At 38.6% G+C, this 14,644-nt stretch overlaps 1 protein-coding gene across 1 annotated transcript in view; it reads right to left on the bottom strand.

Annotated features, from left to right (window-relative positions):
• The window catches only part of KDM7A (lysine demethylase 7A), an 88,227-nt gene that overhangs the window by 14,517 nt on the left and 59,066 nt on the right, over window positions 1–14,644 (bottom strand). Inside the window, exons 10-11 of the mRNA XM_032275632.1 lie at window positions 11,302–11,393; window positions 7,220–7,309 (exon numbers count right to left, since the gene is read on the bottom strand). Of these exons, the coding sequence (XP_032131523.1) occupies window positions 7,220–7,309; window positions 11,302–11,393 (182 nt within the window). The remainder of the gene's footprint in view (window positions 1–7,219; window positions 7,310–11,301; window positions 11,394–14,644) is intronic.

Here is a 14,644-nt window from a genome sequence, read left to right as displayed (position 1 = left end):
CGCCACACTATCTTCCACAATGGTTGAACTAATTTACACTCCCACCAAAAGTGTAAAAGTGTTCCTATTTCTCCACATCCTCTCCAGCATCTGTTGTCTTCAGACTTTTTAATGATCGCCACTCTAATTGGCATGAACTGGTATCTCAATGTAGTTTTGATTTGCATTTCTCTAATGATCAGTGATGATGAGCATTTTTTCATATGTTTGTTGGCCTCATGTATGTCTACTTTTGTAAAGTGTCTGTTCATATCCTTCGCCCACTTTTGAATGGACTTTTTTCTTGTAAATCTGTTTTAGTTCTTTGTAATTCTGGGTATTAGCCCTTTGTCAGATGGGTAGATCACAAAAATTTTTTCCCATTCTGGTGATTGCCGATTCACTCTAATGACTGTTTCTTTTGCTGTGCAGAAGCTGTGAGTTTGATTAGGTCCCATTTGTCTATTTTGGCTTTTGTTGCCAATGCTTTTGGTGTTTTGGTCATCAAGTCCTTGCCTATGCCTGTGTTCTGAATGGTTTTGCCTAGATTTTCTTCTAGGGTTTTTATGGTGTTAGGTCTTATGTTTAAGTCAGTAATCCATCTGGAGTTAATTTTAGTGTAAAGTGTCAGGAAGGGGTCCGGTTTCTGCTTTCTGCACATGGCTAGCCAGTTTTCCCAACACCATTTATTAAACAGGGAATCTTTCCCCATTGCTTTTGTCATGTTTGTCAAAGATTAGATGGCTGTAGATGTGTGGTGTTGCCTCTGAGGCCTCTGTTTTGTTCCATTGGTTTATATCTCTGTTTTGGTAACAGTACCATGCTGTTTTGATTACTGTAGCCTTGTAGTATAGTTTGAAATCCGGTAGCGTGATGCCTCCAGCTTTGTTCTTTTTGCTTAGAATTTACTTGGCTATGCAAACTCTCTTTTGGTTCCATATGAAGTTTAAGGTGGTTTTTTCCAGTTCTGTGAAGAAGGTCATTGGTAGCTTGATGGGGATAGCGTTGAATCTGTAAATTACTTTGGGCAGTCTGGGCATTTTCACGATATTGATTCTCCTTAACCATGAGCATGGAATGTTTCTCCATCTGTTTGTATCCTCTCTTATTTCATTGAGAAGGGGCTTGCAGTTCTCCTTAAAGAAGTCCTTTACGTTCCTTGTTAGTTGTATTCCTAGGTATTTTATTCTCTTTGTAGTAATTGTCAGTGGCAGTTCATTCTTGATTTGGCTCTCTTTAAGTCTGTTGCTGGTGTATAGGAATGCTTGTCATTTTTGCACATTGATTTTGTATCCTGAGACTTTGCTGAAGTTGCTTATCAGTTTCAGGAGATTTTGGGCTGAGACAATGGGGTCTTCTAAATATACAGTCATATCATCTGCAAATATAGACAATTTGACTTCCTCCTTTCCTAATTGAATACCCTTTATTTCTTTTTCTTGCCTGATTGCTCTAGCTACAACTTCCAATACTATATTGAATAAGAGTGGTGAGAGAGGGCATCCTTGTCTAGTGCCAGATTTCAAAGGGAATGCTTCCAGTTTTTGTCCATTCCGTATAATATTGGCTGTTGGCTTGTCATAATAGCTTTTATTATTTTGAGAGATGTTCCATCAATACCTAGTTTATTGAGGGTTTTTAGCATAAAGGGCTGTTGAATTTTGTCAAGGGCCTTCTCTGCATCTATTGAGATAATCGCGTGGTTTTTGTTTTTGGTTCTGTTTATGTGGTGAATTACGTTTACAGACTTGCGTATGTTAGACCAGCCTTGCATCTCCGGGATGAAGCCTACTTGATCATGTTGGATAAGCTTTTTATCCAAGTGCTGTTGCAATTGGTTTGCCAGTATTTTATTGAAGACTTTTGCATCTATGTTCATCATGGATATTGGCCTCAAGTTTTCTTTTTTTGTTGAGTCTCTGCCGGGTTTTGGTATCAGGATGATGTTGGTCTCATAAAATGATTTGGAAAGGATTCCCTCTTTTTGGATTGTTTGGAATAGTTTCAGAAGGAATGGTACCAGCTCCTCTTTGTATGTCTGGTAGAGTTCGGCTGTGAACCTGTCTGGACCTGGGCTTTTTTTGGGTGGTAGGCTCTTAACTGCTGCCTCAACTTCAGCCCTTGTTATTGGTCTAGTCAAGGTATCAACTTCTTCCTGGTTTAGGCTTGGGAGGATGCAAGTGCCCAGGAATTTATCCATTTCTTCCAGGTTTTCTAGTTTATGTGCATAGAGTTGTTTGTGATAATCTCTGATGACGGTTTGTATTTCTGTGGAATCTGTGGTGATATCCCCTTTATCATTTTTTATTGCATCTATTTGATTATTCTCTCTTTTCTTATTAATCTGGCTAGTGGTCTATTTTGTTGATCTTTTCGAAAAACCAGCTCCTGGATTTATTTTTTGAAGGGTTTTTTGTGTCTCTGTCTCCTTCAGTTCTGCTCTCATCTTAGTTCTATTTCTTGTCTTCTGCTAGCTTTTAAGTTTTTTTGATCTTGCTCCTGTAGCTCTTTCAATTTTGACGATAGGGTGTCGATTTTAGATCTTTCCTTGCTTCTCATGTGGGCATTTATTGCTATATATTTTCCTCTAGACATCGCTTTAAATGTGTCCCAGAGATTCTGGTATGTTGTGTCTTCATCCTTGTTGTTTTCGAAGAACCTCTTTATTTCTGCCTTCATTTCATTGTTTATCCAGTCAACATTCAAGAGCCAGTTGTTCAGCTTCCATGAAGCTGTGCAGTTCTGAGTAGTTTCTGAATTCTGAGTTCTAACTTGATTGCACTGTGGTCTGAGAGACTGTTTGTTATGATTACCATTTTTTTTGCATTTGCTGAGGAGTGATTTACTTCCAATTATCTGGTCAATTTTAGAGTAGGTGTGATGTGGTGCTGAGAAGAATGTATATTCTGTGGATTTGGGGTGGGGAGTTCTGTAAATGTCTATTAGGTTTGCTTGGTCCAGGTCTGAGTTCAAGTCCTGATATCCTTGTTAATTTTTTGTCTCGTTGATCTGTCTAATATTGGCAATGGGGTGTTAAAGTCTCCCACTATTATTGTGTGGGAGTCTAAGTCTCTTTGTAAGTCATTAAGAACTTGCTCTATGTATCTGGGTGCTCCTGTATTGGGTGCGTATATATTTAGGATCGTTAGCCCTTCTTGTTGAATCAATCCTTTTACCATTATGTAATGACCTTCTTTGTCTCTTCTGATCTTTGTTGGTTTAAAATCTATTTGCGGTGGCTCAAGCCTGTAATCCCAGCACTTTGGGAGGCCGAGGCGGGTGGATCACGAGGTCAAGAGATCGAGACCATCCTGGTCAACATGGTGAAACCCCGTCTCTACTAAAAATACAAAAAATTAGCTGGGCATGGTGGCGCGTGCCTGTAATCCCAGCGACTCAGGAGGCTGGGGCAGGAGAATTGCCTGAAACCGGGAGGCGGAGGTTGCGGTGAGCCGAGATCGCGCCATTGCACTCCAGCCTGGGTAACAAGAGCGAAACTCCGTCTCAAAAAATAAAAATAAATAAAAAAAAATAAAATCTATTTGATATTATCAGAGACGAGAATTACAACTCCTGCTTTTTTCTGCTCTCCATTTGCTTGGTAAATCTCCCTCCGTCCCTTTATTTTGAGCCTTTGTGTATCCTTGCATGTGAGATGGGTTTCCTGGATACAGCACACCGATGGGTTTTGGCTTTTTATCCAATTTGCCAGTCTGTGTCTTTTCATTGGGGCCTTTAGCCCATTTACATTTAGGGTTAATATTGTTATGTGTGAATTTGATCCTGCCATTTTGATGCCAGTTGGCTATTTTGGCCATTAGTTGATGCAGTTTCTTCATTTTGTCGATGCTCTTTACCATTTGGTATGTTATCGGAGTGGCTGGTACTGGTTGTTACTTTCTATGTTTAGTGCTTCTATCAGGCGCTCTTGTAAAGCGGGCCTGGTGGTGGTGAAATCTCTCAGTAATTGCTCGTTCATAAAGGATTTTATTTCTCCTTCACTTATGAAGCTTAGTTTGGCTGGATATGAAATTCTGGGTTGAATGTTCTTTTCCTTAAGGATGTTGAATATTGGCCCTCACTCTCTTCTGGCTTGTAGGGTTTCTGCTGAGAGATCTGCTGTGAGTCTCATGGGCTTCCCTTTGTGGGTAACCCCACCTTTCTCTCTGACTGCCCTTAGCATTTACTCCTTCATTTCAACCCTGGTGAATCTGACAGTTATGTGCCTTGGGGCTGCTCTTCTTGAGGAATATCTTTGTGGTGTTCTCTGTATTTCCTGGACTTGAATGTTGGCCTACCTCACTAGGTTGGGGAAGTTCTCCTGGATAATATCCTGAAGAGTGTTTTCCACCTGGAAAACACTTTCCCCCCATCATATTCAGGTACACCAATCAAATGTAGATTAGGTCTTTTCACATAATCCCATATTCCTTGGAGGCTTTGTTCATTTCTTTTCACTCTTTTTTCTCTAATATTGCCTTCTGATTTTATTTCATTGAGTTGATCTTCAATCTCTGATATCCTTTCTTCTGCTTCGTTGATTCGGCTATTGAAACTTGTATATGCTTTGCAAAGTTCTTGTGTTGTGTTTTTCAGCTCCATCAAGTTATTTATGTTCTTCTCTAAGCTGGTTATTCTAGTTAGCATTTTGTCAAATCTTTTTTCAGTGTTCTTAGTTTTTTTGCATTGGGTTAGAACATGTTCTTTTAGCTCAGAGAAGTTTCTTGTTACCCACCTTCTGAAGCCTATTTCTGTCAATTCATCATACTCATTCTCCATCCAGACTTGTTCCCTTGCTGGTGAGGAGATGTGATCCCTTGTAGGAGGAGAGGCATTCTTGTTTTTGGTGTTTTCATCCTTTTTGCACTGGTTTCTTCCCATCCTTGTGGATTTATCCACCTGTCTTTGTAGTTGTCAACTTTCTGATTGGATCTCTGAGTGGATGTCCAGTTTGTTGATAATGAAGTTATTTCTTTCTGTTTCTTAGTTTACCTTCTAACAGTCAGGTGCCTCTGCTGTAGGACTGCTGAGGTCCACTCCAGGCCCTCCTTGCCTGGGGATCACCTGCTGCGGCTGCTGAACAGTAAGTGTTGCTGCCAGTTTCTTCTGCTATCTTTGTCCCAGAAGGATACCCGCCAGACATCAGTCTGAGCTCTCCTTTATGAGTTGACTCTTTGGATATACTGGGGTCAGGGAGCAGCTTGAGGAGACACTCTGTCCTTTATAGGAGCTCAAGTGCTGAGCTGTGAGCTCCGTTGTTCATTTAGAGCTGCTGGGCTGGTATGTTTAAGTCTACAGCAGAACTCATCAACGCCTTTTTTTTTTTTTTCCCCCAGGTGCTCTGTCCCGGGGAGTCAGGGCTTTATTTATAAGCTTCTGTCATGCTGCTGCCTTTTTTCAGGGCTGCTCTGTCCAGTGAGGAGGCAGCCTAGTCACAGTCTGCCTGCAGAGGCTTTGCTGAGCTGCTGTGGGGTGCACGCAGCTGCCGTGTGAACTTCCCTGCTGTCCTGTTTATATGGGTATAGTTAGAACTGCCTCGGCAATGGCGGCTCACCTCTGTAATGGCAGACTGTCTCTGTAATGGCAGGCTGCCTCAGCAATGGTGGACTACCTCTGTAGTGGTGGACTGCCTTGGTAATGGCAAACGCCCCTCCCACACAGAGCTGGACCATCCTGGGTTCAGCTGTGCTTGCTGTGAAACTCTCAATCCAGAGCGTTTCAGATTGCTGTTTTTTTGTGGGGGTGGGACCAGCCAAGCCTGATCACCTGGCTCCCTGCCTCAGACCCCTTTTTATTTTTATTTTTTTCAGTTGAACGGGCAACTCTTGTCTCCCAGGTGTTCCAGTCACCTGTTGAAAAGGTGCCAGGATCTGTGTGATTTCCCATGCGGCGACCCACTGCACTGGCTGAAACAGCCGTGCAGAGATTCGTGGCACTTTTTTGCCTGGGACTCTCCTGGCCTGGCTCCCTGTTTCAGTCCCTTTTTTATCAGTTGAAAGGGCGACTCTGCCTCCCAGGAGCTCCAATCGCCAGCAAAAATGGCGCCCAGACCCGTGTATTTTGTGCAGAGACACGCTGTGCTGGCGAAAACAGCCGCGCTGGCGACCCATGGGGCTCCTCCGCCTGGGAATCTCCTGGTCTGTGGGCAATAAAAATCCTGTGGTGGCTCACACCTGTAATCCCAGGACTTAGGAATCTGAGGTGGGCTGATCACCTGAGGTCAGGAGTTCAAGATCAGCCTGACCAATATGGTGAAACCCCATCTTTAAATTAAAAAAAAAAAAAAAAAAAAAAAAATCCGTCTGGAAATGTGTCCACTCACCCTCCGCGCTTTCGCTGGAAGCTGCAATCCTGAGCCGCTCCTAATTGGCCATATTAGTAAGTTTATTCTTAGTTTTGGTTATCATGCATGAGATTTATATATGTATAAACTTTCATACATATTTAAGATCAGATATGACTTTTGATACTAAATCAATTTAAATGTGATTACTATAACACTTTAAAAACAACATATTTTTCTACTATATCTGAACACATTTAGAATTACACACACTATTCTAACCATGGATATTACACCAGCATTTGAATATTTTGTAAATGTATACCTCTTTCCATTCTCCAAACACAGCCCTATTATAAGTTATTAAATCATCAGTTGGCCTCCATTCCTTCACCTAATTTCCTCTCAATTTAAGTTAGACACTAACAGAACCACGTTCTTGAATAATTACTTTAAAACACTCTTTCTTAAACACTGAGAATAGCTCTTAATTAAAAAATTAAAATACCTAATTAGATTTTATGAACTTTTATGAAAGGGCATTTACCGAACCATCTCCTTGCCCCATTTCACTATCATCCCTCTCTCCACCCCAGCTTCCCTAGCTTGACTCACCTTACATTTCTTCTCTTGTTCTAATTACTTAAATATGTATTCATCTCTGGGTAGCTGAAATTAACTAGATCTGAAAGTCTACTGTTTATTCTCCGTATTTTTTATTTTTTTTAAGTATACTAAAGCAACCTGATAAACTGTTTCCTTAATCAGAATACAATATTATAAATTTCTCTCTAGGACTTTAGAAGCCTGAAAACCTGAGAAACCTCCAAAGACTCTGCTCATTATATTTCTTCTAGGTATGTATGGGTTTTCAGATATTTGTAGGGTGAGAATAGATTCATTTGCTTCTCGAAGCAGGTAGTAATCAAGAATTTACATGACAGTTTCTGCTCTTACCTCTATTGCTCGAATTACTTTAGAAAGTTCTTTAATAAGGTGTCCAGGTCTAACGTTGTCTGGAATTTCAAAGGCATGTTCAGATACGAGCTGTATTTGGATTAACAAAAATAAGAAAACCAAAGTTACTCATACTTTAATATGTAAAAACAAATTTACTAAACCAATTTTTAGATTCTCTTGACTTTATAGACATCATTTTCAAACACTAGTAAGCCAGGGTTCAGAGTTTATGTAGCTGGTGTAATGCCTTCTAAACTTTATAGACATCATTTTCAAACACTAGTAAGCCAGGGTTCAGAGTTTATGTAGCTGGTGTAATGCCTTCTAAGGAGATTCTCATTAATATATAAAATCCTCTTAGATTGTGTTAAAAACAGACTTGTCTCACAGTGAATTGTGCTTTATATTGAGTAGTAACCTTGTACTCTACTCCTCAAAGCCTACTGTAATTCTAACTACTACTACTTATTGGTAAAGTAACAAATTAAGCTTAACATTTAATTCATAATGCATAATGCATAAGGATTTTTAAGGAGAACACAGGCATTAACATAATCCTAGTTTCTCTTACAAAATTTAATTTGAATAAATCTTTGTAGTTTTCTTTTTTCTTTTAATAGTCAAACGTAAAAGAGATAAAAGAGCCCATCAACAGGAAAGGGGAAGGCTGGGCACGGTGACTCATGCCTATAATCCCAGCCCTTTGGAGGCTGATGTGGGTGAATCACCTGAGGTCAGGAGTTGGAGACCAGCCTGCTGGCCAGTAGTAGAGATGGTGAAACCTGTCTCTACTAAAAATATAAAAATTAGTCGGGCATAGTGGTACACACCTATAATCCCAGCTACTGGTGAGGCTGAGACAGGAGAATTGTTTGAACCCAGGAGGCAGAGGCTGCAGTGAGCCAAGATCTCGCTATTGCACTCCACCCTGGGTGACAGAGCAATACTCCATCTCAAAAAAAAAAAAAAAAAAAAAAAACGGAAAGTGGAATTAATTGGTGGGTTACCATATCTACTGAATTGCAAACTAATGCCATTATTATGTCTATTTTCTAATTTTAATCTCTAGATCTAAGAATAATTTGGTTTTTTTAGACACTCTCAACATGCTAGTTTCTGCTTCTGCTTTATATCTTCTATTTGGTTTTAGCATCATTTATTAAAACAAACTAAAACAAAAGTAATATAATCTTCTAATGCTGTGCTCTGTTACTATTAAGTACATTACAAGCATTAAGTCATTTAAACCTTTAATTACCACTATGACATGGATACTACTATTATTCCCATTTTACAATCGACAGAACTAAGGCACAGAAGTCAGGTGATTTGCCCAAAGTCATGAAGCTAGTTTATTAGTAGCAAAGCTGAGCTTTGATTCCAAACATCTACTCCAGAATCCATGCTCTTAATCACTATGCTGAGCTGATTCGCATCTTAAAACAAATTTAATAAGATAGGTAATGTAAATATATTTGTTAAAATGTACTGCGCATGTATTAACAGAATTTATTATTGATAACTAATTTTACTATGCATCAAAATCACCTAAGAAGTTTGTTAAAAATAGAGGTTCAGATCCTAACCCCAAATCTATTAAATAGAATCCTTAGAGGAAGATCCAGGGGTTTTATTTTTATAAAAAGCTCTAGGCTGGGCGCGGTGGGTCATGCCTGTAATCTTAGCACTTTGGGAGGCCGAGGTGGGTGGATCACCTGAGGACAGGAGTTCAAGACCAACCTGGCCAACATGGAGAAACCCCGTCTCTACTAAAAATAACAAATATCAGCCAGGCATGCTGGTGCACACCTGTAATCCCAATTACTCAGGAGACTGAGGTAGGAGAAACGCTTGAAGCTGCAAGGCAGAGGTTGCAGTGAACTGAGATTCAGCTACACGCCAGCCTGGGCAATACAGCAAGATTCTGTCTCAAAAAAAAAAAACAAAAAAAGCTCTAAAGGCAATTCTGATAAAGTCACGAATTTGAGAACCACATGTCTAAAGCCTTCAGTAGGAAATTATACAGCTTTGGCAACATATGCTTTATTTTGTTATTACCTTGTTGAACAGTTTTAAATTTGCTTATGGCTTTCGTTGTCACCTAGACAATAAGGTCTTTCACAGTGGAGGACATATTTTTATTTTCCTGACTGCTTCCATAGTGTTGTGCTCTAGCAGATATGTAGCAATGATAATAAAGTGAAGACAGAGTATAAAATCATTGGTACGGTAACCTATTAATTACTGTCTCCCAGTATTTCTTAAAAGCAAGGTTTTGTTTTTTTTCTTGAGATGGAGTCTCGCTCTGTTGCCCAGTCTAGAGTGCAGTAGTGCAATCTCGGCTCACTGCAACCTCTGCCTCCCAGATTCAAGTGATTCTCCTGCCTAAGCCTCCTGGGTAGCTGGGTCTACAGGCGTGGGCCACCACGCCTGGCTAATTTTTTGTATTTTTAGTAAAGATGGGGTTTCACTATATTGGCCAGGCTGGTCTTAAACTACTGACCTCATGATCCGCCTGCCTTGGCCTCTAAAAGTGCTGGAATTACAGGCGTGAGCCACCATGCCTGACCTAAAAGCAAGATTTTTATGTCAAGGGACATTCAATAAATTAATATGGATGCAGCCAGGTACAGTAGCTCATGACTGAAATCCCAGCACTTTGGGAGGCCAACTTGGGTGGATCACCTGAGATCAGGAGCTCACGACCAGCCTGGCCATCATGGCAAAACCTCATCTCTATCAAAAAATACAAAAATTAGCTGGGCGTGGTGCCGTGCACGTATACAGCTACTTGCGAGGCTAAGGCAGAAGAACTGATTGAACCTGGGAGGTGGAAGTTGCAGTGAGCCAAGATCACACCACTGCAGTCCAGACTGAGCAACAGATCAAGACTCTAAAAAAAAATAGAAGAAATTAATATGGACATGTATTTTCATCAGCTCACATATATATGTATCACTTATTAAAGCATTATGTGCAAAAGTCCATGGAGTTATAATAAAGATGAGAAAGACAGTCCCTGTTCAAGAGCTCACAGACCCAGCTGAAGGAAACACAGATATATTACCTTATAAACATCTGTTTTAAGCCCAGAGGCATTAGAAATACAGCATGGAAGCATAAGGGAAGGAAACACTAACTCCAAATGGAAATCTGGAGGTGGTGGGATTCAAATGCAAACAACTAGCTCATATTTTAGTGAAAATAGAAAGCTCGTGCTTGAAATTTGGACTCTCCTTTCCTTAGTTTTTAAATAAATCCAGCAGAGTGGTAAGGAGCATAGGCTTTAAAATCCCACAGATCTAAGTTTTAAGTCCTAGCTTTACCAGTTCTCTTGGGCAAGTTATTTAACTCTTTGAACCTCAGCTTTCCCTTATGTAAAATGGTGGTACCAATAGCACCCAGACCTCAAACAGTTGGCTTTGCGGACTAAGTGAGATCATGTGTATATAGACTAAGCACAGTGCTCTCAGCACATTATAAGGCTTCAATGTTATTTTTTATTATTCTATATCTACGTTCATTTCTTAGTCAATTTCCTAAATATACTTGAATTACTTTCTTTTCCAGATCAAAGATTAAAGAAATACCTAAATACTATATTCTCAGAAACCAGTACATTTGTATATACTGCATAATAAAATGCAGGTTTATATACAGCATGATTTCTTTTTGAAAACTGAGTCTTGCTCTGTCACCCAGGCTGAAGTGCAATGGCATGATCTTAGCTCACTGCAACTTCCACCTCCCGGGTTAAAACAATTCTCCTGCCTCAGCCTCCCGAGTAGCTGGGATGACAGGCACCTGCCAGTATGCCTGGTTAATGTTTATGTTTTTAGTAGAGGTAGGGTTTTACCATGTTAGTCAGGCTGGTTCCAAACTCCTGACCTCAGGTGATCCACCTGCCTCGGCCTCCCAAAGTACTAGGATTAAAGGCGTGAGCCACCGCCTGGCCATAAAGCATGATTTCTATTCCCTGTACTACTGGCACTCACAAGTGCTGCCAAAATAGCCCAAGGACTCTGTTTTCCTAACCTTGCCACATAAAACACAGTGATTTCACTATTACAACAACTTACTTCTTTTTTCATCCATAATTTTAAAGCAGTATGCAGTGCTTTCACTCCCTGTACTAGGTAAGTTTGAGGCTGGAAACCATCTTCTCTCAGTTCTGTAGGAATGGAAATGGGGGTGGGAAAAAAAAAAACGTTAAAATGTTCTAAAGTTAAAGGGATTGACTTCAGATTTTGAGTAACCACCAAATATAAAACTACAAAACTTCCAAATTAATAAAAAGATTAAAAAGTGAAATATGAAATGATCAATTCAAAAAGACAAAAGAAAGAGAATTACATTAAATGTAATTTATTAAATACTCCAGTTAAAAGAAAGTCCATTTCATTGGATTTAATTTTTTGTGTAGAGATGGGGTCTCAGTATGTTGCCCAGGCTGGTCTCAAACTCCTGGCTTCAAGCAGTCCTCCAGCCTTGGCCTCCCAAAGAGCTAGAATTACAGGCGTGAGCCACTGTATCTGGCCAGATTTTAAAATAAGCTAAATATTCATACATACCATATTTTAAAAAATAGGAAAGTTTCAAATAAAAAGATGGGAAAAAGATACCAAGCTTCCAAAAGAAAGGTGGTGTAACTGTCATTAATATAAAGGGTTATTTCATAATGACCAAGGATTCAGTTCACCAGAAAGACATATATAACCATTTAGAATTTGTGCTCAATAACACAGTATGAAAATATAGAAAGCAGTAACTAGACAGAACTACATGGAGAAATAAACAACTCCACAATCACAGTGGAAGATTTTCAAATATTTCTCTTGGTAAGAGATAGAGGAAATGAACTAAAAAAAAATCAGTAGACATATATTCAATTTGAACAATATAAAACTTGATTAAATGGCCATAAATAGAATATTGTACCCAGCAACTGCAGAATACACATTCTTTTCAAACACACACAGAACACTTAGAAAATTCATCCATTTTCCAGAACCATAAACAAGTCTCATCAAAGTCCAAGACCTAAATCATATATATGTTCATAATGCAGGTAAGCTAAAGAAAGCCTATATGTTTAGAAATTAAGAATGCAGACATTAAGAAATAGACTGCTAACATATGGGTCAAAGAAAAACATTGGAAATCAGATAATATGTTGGTTAAACAATAATAAAAACATATCAAAATGTGTTATATACTATACATGCAGAGAAATGTATAGCTTTAAATACTTATGTTAGACAAGAAGGCTAAAAATTAATGAGCTGAAGACCCACATAAAAGTTTTAATACCAAAAAAACCTGATAAAAATAATAATCATAAATTAACAAAACAGTAAACAGAGCCTCAAACAGGGTCTTAAAAAAAGTAACAAAATTAATATAAAGAGAAAATAAGAACAAATATCCAGGTATGGTGAATAGAAATAATGTCATTACAAATGCCACAGATATTCAGTAGGTAAGAAGGTAACGTGAAGAACTTTATTACTTTTGCACCAATCCAGTAATAAAAATAAAAGAAAAAATAATTTTTGAAAAAGAACTTTATGCCAACAAATGTCAAATTTTAGATGTAATTTCTAGATACATTTTAAGAAAATATTTATACAAATGAACTCAATAATTAGCCAGTAAAGCTTTCTAGTCCTTTAATCACTAAAGACACTGACTTAGCAGTCAAAAATCTTCCCACAAAGAAAACCATAGATCCAGATCATCAGTGAGTTCTACTGTCATTCAAGAAAGAAATCATTCCAATGGTACACACACTTCTCTGGAGATCAGAAACAGAAAGAACAATCTCAACATTTTGTCTGAGGCTAGCATAACTTTCATATCAAAATCTAACAAGGACAGCACTGAAAAACAAATTTCACTCATGTGCCAAAATGCACACAGTCTATGTAATATGTAAATATATAGAATATATAAAATATAAACATATAGAATATAAACAATATACTTAACCTAGTGGTATATAAAAATTATAAATTGGGTTAATATTAGAAAATCAATTAATATAACTGCTAAATTAAAAGGTTAAAGAAGAAATGACTTTTCATATATGCAGGCAAAGCTTTTCATAAAATTAAACTACATTTTTAAAAAGAAAGGAAAAAAACAGCCCTAACTTAGAATAGACAAGGACTTCCTAAACCTGATAAAGGTTATCAACAAAAAGCCTACAACAAAGGTAATAATGGCAAAAGATTGAAAGCTTTCCTTCTGAGACTTGAAACAAAGATACAGCTGCCCACCTTTGCCATTTCTATTCACTATTTCCCTGGACGTCCTAGACAACTTGGTAAAGCAATGAAAAAAAAAAGATTAAAATATTAGAAAAGAAGGAACAACTCATTATTTGCTGAGGCTGTATATGACTGTGTATTAGAGAATCCAAAAAAAGCCTCAGATGATTAAATAATATTTTTTGTTTGTTTTATTTTTAAGATGGAGTCTCGCTCTGTTGCCCAGGTTGGAGTGTAGTCGTGCTATTTTGGCTCACTGCAACCTCTGCCTCCAGGGTTCAAGCAACTCCCCTGCCTCAGCCTCCTGAGTAGCTGGAATTACAGGCATGCACCACCATGTCTGGCTAATTTTTCTGTATTTTTTTTTTAGTAGAGGTGGGGTTTCACCATATTGGCCAGGCTGGTCTCTTACTCTTGACCTTGTGATCCGCCTGCCTTAGCTTCCCAAAGTGCTGGGATTACAGGCATAAGCCACTGTGCCCGGTCAAATAATCATTTTTAAGAAGGTTGCTAAAATAAGTATAAAAATTAACTGCTTCTGTATTCCAGAATCACATGGTAAGTTGAAACATATGAAATTGCTAATATTTGACTATTTTTGAAGTACAAAAACAAATTTCATGTGAGTTCAACCATATATATATAAATACTTAGGAATGATTTATATGGTTTGGATCTGTGTCCCCACACAAATCTCATGTTCAGTTTTAATCCCCAATTATTGGAAGTGGGGCCTGGTGGGAGGTGGTTTGATCATGAAGCTGGATCCTTCACGAATGGTTTTGCACCATCCTCTTGGTGCTGTTCTCATGACAAGTAAGTTCTTATGAGGTCTGGTTGTTTTAAAGTGTGTAGCATCTCTCCCTTCACCCTAACTTGCTCCTGCTCCCCCTTTGCCTTCCACCATGGTTATGTCTCCTGAGGGCTCCCCAGAAGCTGAGCAGATGCTAGCATCATGCTTCCTGTAGAGCCTGAGGAACCCTGAGCCAATTGAACCTCTTTTTTTAATAAATTACCCAGTCTCAGATATTTCTTTATAGCAATGCAAGAACAGACTAATATGTTTTTATAATAGCACTAAAAAGTAGATGGAGTAAATCTAGCAAGAGATACATATGTAAAATTTTTACCAAAAAAGAAATGCCAAAAGACA

This window comes from Sapajus apella, unplaced genomic scaffold (genome assembly GCF_009761245.1).
Source record: "Sapajus apella isolate SASKATOON/1434 unplaced genomic scaffold, GSC_monkey_1.0 scaffold7, whole genome shotgun sequence".
Lineage (NCBI taxonomy): Eukaryota > Metazoa > Chordata > Mammalia > Primates > Cebidae > Sapajus > Sapajus apella.
Note: the sequence above shows the minus strand (reverse complement) of the source record. Positions and strands in the feature narration are given on the sequence as shown.